Genomic DNA, 7,526 nt, shown 5'->3' on the forward strand with positions numbered 1-7,526 from the left:
CTTACCCTGGCTGAAGGTTTCTGTCAGCACGGCGTCTCCCCCGCCGCCACCTCAGCCCCGCGGGCCCGGCACCGCCCCGCGGTCATCGCCTCTCTTCCCCTTTCCCGCCTTCCGCGCCGTGATGTCACTTCCGACGCTGGAGCGGCCATCTTTAGTGCGGGCGCCGTACTGTCAGAGAATACGGCGCCCGAAGCGCGCTCTCCGCGCGGCCCCCCGTTCTTCTGCCCTTACGCGAGATGGCGGCGCTTGCTTCAGCGGCTGGGGCGGGCGGCGCTGGCGCCTGCGCGCTGAGGCGGGGCGACCCCATTGTGCGGCGCTGAGGTAACGCCGCGGCCTTTTCTGCCGGGGATGGAGGACGGCGGAGGGGTGGGAGCGGCGCCCGCGCCCCTGGGGGCCCCCGCCGGCCTCTCGGCCTCCCAGCGCCGAGCCGAGCTGCGGCGGCGGAAGCTGCTGATGAACTCGGAGGAGAGGATCAACCGCATCATGGGCTTCCACCGGCCTGCGGCGGGCAAGGGTGAGCCCTGTGGCGGGCTGCGGCGGCGGTGTGAGGGCTCCCGGCCGCGGGGCTGGCGGTAAGGTCCGGCTGCGGCCTTCTCCTGCCGTAACCGCCCCCCGCAGTCTCCTCGTGGGACAAGAGTGGCAAGCTCCCAGCGGCTGTTGTTTGGCCCCTCAGCGCGATCTTTCGTTTCAGTGATGCCTTAAGTGAAGCACGACCTTCTCTGGCCCTCGAGAGACGCGCGGATAAAATACGTGTGTCATCAGAAGTGTGCCGAGATCGGGTCTTGGGCCTGTTACGGTTCTTACATAGCGAGCAGACAAGCTGTCATTTTACTTGAAGTAGTTTTTCTTAGTTGAAGACACGATGAGCCTCCCCCACGTTTTCATTCAGTAACTGCTTGCTTTCATAGCTGTGTTTTTATATCAAAGTTTTCTCGCATTTGGATAATAACCAGTCATTGGATGTTTGTGGTTGGCATGCAGAATTTTCTTGCAGGTTCATAGCTAGGTCATTTATATTTCTGTACATACTTCGAGGAGGCTGGCTGCCTTGTCAGGAAAGAGTTCTCAGATTTCAGTTTACAAGGATGCCTATAAGCCATGAATCAGTCTGCTTTACTACTGAAAAATATTCGATAAGCATTGGTTCTTCCTCTCTGGTAGGACCAGACCTGTTCTGCATGCCTCTCGGTTTGGTTTTTGTTCTCTGGCATCACCTCTTTCGCTGTAAGATGGGGTCTTCAGGTTTAATGCAGAGCAGGTTAACGCTGCTTTGCTTCTGGCAATACAGAAGAACTAGCCAAAGTACACTTCTCCTATTGCCTGCTCATTTGTCAGTCTTTAATGCTCCTTCTGTGTGATTCACTTTCTGTAAATCTTTGTCTTTTTTTTATGTTGCTCCGTGCATTTGGAACAACATCTTTCCTCTTGTGCATGCAGTTTTGTTGCTTAAGGAAATCCGATGTTTTCATTTTTGCATTGCTGGCTGACAGCTTCAACTTCCAACCTGCGTTGCGCAGCTTTCTGTCTTGTGTCTGCACCGTTTCCAAAGAGTGCCCTGCAATGCAAAGCATGTGGTACAGGTAGGGTTCTTTGTAGGCTGGTGGAGGGGAAACAGGAGTGTGCCAAGTCCAGTTGTGTAAAAACATAATTTTGGTGAAGCTGATGAGTGTTTTCAGTCTGGTCCATGCTGTGATTTTCCCTTTTTGTTATCCTCATCTGTAACCTCAGTCTGAGTGTAAACCTTTCCTTTGATACACAAGCAGGTTGTGTATCAGCTGAGCCCATTTCTTTTTAAAATGGGATTGCTTGTATTCAGGTATGTCAAATAGCTTTGTGATTAATAATTAGCACATTTATTAATCATAAATCTGTGTTTTCACTTTGGAAGTGGAGACATCAACCCAGGACCCCAGTCCAGTATGGCTAAAGTGTTGTCCACATACCCAATGTGCATAACTCTATTTTTGTTTCTCTTCTTTAGATGATGACAGTCACACAGAATCAAAACTTCAGCACGAACAAGATAAATCAAACTCCCTTCCCATTCCTTCAGTTTCCAAGCGAATTGTGCTTGGTGATTCTGTCTGTAATATGGCAGGCACGGCTGACCATGCAGGCAGCATGGTAGACCTCAAAGGTGATAAGGACTTGTTCAGTAAAACTCCAGAGCTTGTCAATGAGGGTACAAGTGAGCTCCGTCACCGTACTAGAGGGGAACTGCCATCTGAAGCTGCACCACGGCCACCTAGACATGGATTAGAACAGTACTTATCCAGATTTGATGAAGCTCTGAAGCTGAGGAACCAGCTGATGAATGAGAAGCCAAGCCAAGAGAATGGGAATGCAGTGGAGGAGTTTGACTCTTTCCGCATTTTTAGATTGGTGGGATGTGCTCTGCTTGCCATTGCAGTCAGGGCTTTTGTGTGCAAGTACTTGGTGAGTTCAGGGAAACAAACAATCCTATTCTCTTTTGCTACTTTACTGCAAACTTACTGTGAAATACTCTTTATCTAGGGCTGAAGTCTTATCAGTAGTGACTGAGTTGGGAACGTCAGACACTCTTTACATTTCCAACAACTGTATAAAACTGCGTGAGGAGCAGAAGCATCGGTATAGTTGTTGCAGCTTAAGTCCCCCTGCAAGTTTATTCCCATCTTTGTGAGCATGACTCACCTGCTCTTCTAGTTTGGAGTCTACAAAAGAATAATAAAGAACAACAATAGTCAACCCGAGATAAGCAGATCTTACTCATTTATCAGTCTTCTGAGAAAAGTAGTCCCTCAATATTCCAGGTGTCTGCCAGTACATGGTACCGAGGTGTGTGGCTGATACAGCCTGCCACCTCCTGGATCGCTGGGCTCATTTTACACACTGCTGCATGCTTCTGCAATTTCAGGTTTTTAGGCTCAAAGAAAATAAGGCAGAACCTTATTTTTGACTTGTAACTTGTCTGCTTAGGTTTGTAGTGTTCAAGAATACTGTTGCTATTGTCCACAAATTATTTTTTTACCTACCTAATTTTCTTTTATGACTTGGGAAGCATTAAATTTCTGTGTTTTCTTAGCTATGACTTGTGACAAAGTTAATTTTTGTATCTTCTTTTCTGTTCCTTCAGTCAATATTTGCACCATTTCTTACTCTACAACTTGCTTACATGGGACTGTCCAAGTACTTTCCAAAGGTAAATATTTTTTTTCAGAATTAAATTAATTTGAAATGTTTTAAATTTAAACTTGTTCTTAGATTGTATTGTTTTAGGACCAATGCATGTGAAGCATTCTTCCCTTGCTTTAAACTGTAGAATTGAGAGTTACCAAATGCTGATGGTTTATACTAGTTTTTAATCTTCCCAGATTTAGTCCAAATCTTTTTTAGAGTTGCTGTGAAAATGTGGACTAGCAACTTGTTTAGCTGTAGGCTAATTAAAAGCATCTGGCCAGGAAAGCCAGGTAGTTCTTTCATGTATTTAGGAAACTTTTGCTTTTCTTAGACTGTGCTCTTCTTTGGTTACTGATCACTCTGTTAGCAGCAGTTTTGCATGTGATACCTGGACAAAATTTGGGAGGATGTTTGTTACAAAATGATACAGTCCTTGGGTTTTTAAGGGCTCTGCATTCCATTGCTAGTATCAGTTTGAATGGCAACTTGAAATGAGACATTTATTTGTGTGTGAAACTTGCTGCTTATTAGCAAGATTTGCTATATCACTTGCTTTATATATTTACACCAGTTAATTGTGCTGAAGTATTTGTTTGGTTGATGATTTTGTCAGGTCTACAGTGCAAAGAGGGATTGAATGATGCTCAATCCGTAGTTGAAAGGGAACATTTGCATTTTAAAAGGAATAATAGATTAGCTGTAGAAAATCAGAATAAATCAGCGGTTCTTTTGTAGTTAAGTGTATCATTGAAAACTAAACTTCATAGTAGTCATTCTAAGCTGACTGTCAAAACACAGAACAGTAGAATTAGCCTTAGACTTGCACTAGCTCATCTGCTAGATCTTTTTGATCTTGTTTCTGCTGTTTTTAAAATCAGCTCTTCAGTTTCAGAATTTAAAGATGTGGTTCATTTCCAGAACTTGCTTTTACTGCACTTATACCCAGACGAGCTCAATCAGCTTGTTATCCTTCATTTTTCTCTCATGAAACCTAGAAAGATTCTTGAAAGCTTAATTTAGATTAGATTAAATTAAGATATCCAGCAAGTATCATCAAATTACCAAAATTTTCAGCCACTGTCACCTTTTCCTGCCTGTCAGACTTTGCATCCTCAGGATTCATCATCTTAAGGACAGAAGAACAGCTTTAAAAAGGGTTTTGGGGCATTTCTGAGTTCAGAGGATAAAACTGTCAAATGGAGTCATACTAACATAGAAAGGAACAGTTGGTTTTCAATTCTAAATAATTTTTCTGTGTTAGAAAAGTAACAGTATCTTTCACTGAGTAGTGTGATGAGATTAATCCTGTTCTGCCAGCGGACATGCCTGGCTTAGCTTCTTTCACCCAGGTTGCCCTTGTCTGGGACTCTTCCCACTCATGCAGAAGCTGCTGCACAGCCCCACTTCACAGCCTGCTTGGAGTGCCAGCATGAAGTAGGCATAATATCTGTGATGAATTTTATCTGCTGTTAACAAGCCTCTCTCTCAGCTCCAGCACAGCATCAATCGGTAGCTAGGATAAGCGTTGTGAATCCTGGAGCGTGTCTGGAGATAATCAATCCAAACCTACTACTCTTACCGGTGAATTTGGAACGTGCCTGGCTGCGTGTGAAATTGGCACAACATTTGTGACGTGTAAAGCAGAATTGGGTTATAATGGAAGAACTAACATAATACTGTTGGTTTTTTTTTTTCTTTTAGTGTGAGAAGAAGGTGAAAACGACAGTATTAACTGCTGCTCTTTTACTGTCTGGAATCCCTGCAGAAGTGATTAGTCGCTCCATGGACACCTACAGCAAAATGGGAGACGTTTTCACAGACCTTTGTGTCTATTTCTTTACTTTTATCTTTTGCCATGAACTTACTCTGTTTTTTGGTTCTGAAGTACCATGATGGCTGTAGAATTCAACGCAGTAGTTACACTAAAGCTTTCTGGACTGTATTCCTTTAACGTCTGACTCTGCAGAGAGGTTTAAACCTTCATTAAAATTCTTACCTGTTCGAATGCTTGAAAGGAGCCTTAAATCCAGTCATTTTGGGAAAGGAAGAGCATGGTCCCAGGCTGCCAGTTGTATTGGTTCAGTTTATTTAAATACCGTGTCTGCCTATTACAAATGTGAAGAATAGGATGCAAGTGTCAGTGGATGATTTATTTGGTTTGGTATATTATTATGAGGCCCTTCTCAGCCTCCTTCATAAACATTTACAAAGCTGCCTTTGTTTTCAGTGAGAACAAAGAGAAGAGAATTTCTTTCAGCAGAAACCATATATATCTCTCTCTCTCTCCAGTATGACTATAGCTAACAAGAACTGCTCATTTTGTGGTGTTGCCATTTTTTTAAGAAAGCTCTAAATAAAAGAAATCCTTGTATTCTGTTGTTCAAATTTAGAATGCTGAACCAAGTAGCTGCTTCTGGACAATGTTGGTGAAACATGCCACTTCGTTGTCCTAATCCTTGCCTTGCTATACGTTACTTGTTGTGATTGTGATTAATTTCATTTGATGATTATAGTGCAAAACAGCTAAGCAAAACCAAGAACAAAAAAGTCCTGTTGCTTACAAATGTCATTAATCAAAAAGTAGGAAGAAAAAAAATTGTTACTCACCTGTTTGTGAGTTTCCAGCAACCTAATCCTAGCGTAGCTCATTCATGTGCTTTCGTTCTGATGCCTTTTTTTTTTTTTTACTTTAACAGTTCACCTCATGAGGGGAAAGTTGTACATCTTGGCAACCAACCTGAGGTATCAAACGTTTGCTCTAGTATATGTAAAACTTACAAGGGAACTGTATTTTTTTTTCTAGCTCCTTGCAGGATTGCATAAGACCACTTTTAATACGACATTACTTTCTGCAGTTTGTCTCTCTTTATTACCAGACATTTGCATGTAAACAGGATCTTAACTGCGGAGGAGTTCTGCTCCTGCTGCGTAATATTACAACCCAACAGCATACAGTCTTTGATTCAGCAGAGCTATTTATGTTAACTTTTTTGGTGTGGATGTCCCGCCACATAGGTGAAAAGAAGACAAATACAGATGAATCCTGGCACTGGATAAAGTAGCAAGCTAGCGAATGCTCTTCTTTTCAATCTCACGTGAATTTTGCGCAGTGAGAGGAAGTGTCATTCCAAATAGTCAGCTTAAGTGCTGATAATCTGTGAAAATTTCTATTGAAGCTAAATTTGGTATTATTTTCAACTTGTAGTTTTCTGTTTAGAATCTGGACTTTCAGGTAATCTAGGTCACTGCCTTTTTTTTAGCGTAGAGAAACACCTATTATCTCGGTATTTGTCTGCTGAAATTTTTTTAGGGAGAAAAAAGTGTATGATTATGCCTCTCTAAAGTAAATAGCCCTGCTTTCTGCTTAATCTCTTCTGTTAAAGCTTCCTGCTATAATTTTAGCACTGCATTTCTGACACTAAGTTAGATACATGTTTGGTTTTGGCATGAAAATGAGAAGTTTATGTTACGATTTGACAATTCTTGTGTTTTTACTGATTATTTTACAGTGAGTGTCACGTTACAGGTGTCCAGGGCTGGGCTGCAAAAGATTCTGACTTAGGTCCGTTAGCACAAATATTTATTCAGAAGCTTTAAATTTGTTTATATTAGGAATTTCAGCAAATTGAAATAGTTGTCATTTACATTAAGGTTGAGATGTAAATAATGAGTTTGCTCAAAAGTTACACTTGTTCTGACTATTTATATGCCCACATGTAATACAAATAAATTGCAAAAATACCGTGTACTGACATCTGCAAAAAGCAATGAATTTTTAATCCTCGGCATAAAAATTTTAATGCTAATCAGCTAAATACTAAGAGAAGAGCTGACCCGCCTGCTGCATGTTCACTCAACCCCTTGCACCGTCCTTATACGCAAGGAAAGATGAAATGGGTTTTCTTCTCGAGTGGTGAAAGAAATCTTGCTGCGAGACGCAACCTGCAACTTTTCAGCCTATAAATGCTTGTTTTTGTCCGAGGACTTCAAGGTGGGCTGGAGGAAGCCTCCCTGCCCTTGGGTGAGCGGGCATGGCGCCCGGAGGGGCTTGAAATGAATCCCTGTTAGTCCGTTTTTAACTTATCTCTGTTGATGTACATAATTCTATTTAACGTTCATTGCCAAACTGATTGTTTTCTATTAAAGGTATATTTGTTACCCCCTTCCTCGGCGGTTTGTCCTGGCTCGGGGAGAGGGTTGTGGTGTGCGGCGGACGCTTCGCACCGGGAATCCTGCCCGGGCTGGCCAGCAAGGGCAGGGCTGAGGCCCTCGCCCGGGCGGTGGCGAGGAGCGGGACGGCGGGCATTGCCCGTTGCTGCCCGTTCTGGGGCGCTGCGCCCTCCGGCCGCCAGGGGGCGCCGCAGCCG

At 43.2% G+C, this 7,526-nt stretch overlaps 1 protein-coding gene across 1 annotated transcript; it reads left to right on the forward strand.

The window, feature by feature from the left end:
* Positions 1-219: 219 nt before the first annotated feature.
* Positions 220-6,469, forward strand: CAMLG (calcium modulating ligand). The gene is made up of 4 exons (XM_075510768.1): positions 220-514; positions 1,982-2,436; positions 3,116-3,181; positions 4,861-6,469. The coding sequence occupies exons 1-4, from the start codon at positions 349-351 to the stop codon at positions 5,050-5,052; spliced, it is 879 nt and encodes a 292-aa protein (XP_075366883.1). The 5' UTR covers positions 220-348; the 3' UTR covers positions 5,053-6,469.
* Positions 6,470-7,526: the final 1,057 nt, after the last annotated feature.

This window comes from Mycteria americana, chromosome 8 (genome assembly GCF_035582795.1).
Source record: "Mycteria americana isolate JAX WOST 10 ecotype Jacksonville Zoo and Gardens chromosome 8, USCA_MyAme_1.0, whole genome shotgun sequence".
Lineage (NCBI taxonomy): Eukaryota > Metazoa > Chordata > Aves > Ciconiiformes > Ciconiidae > Mycteria > Mycteria americana.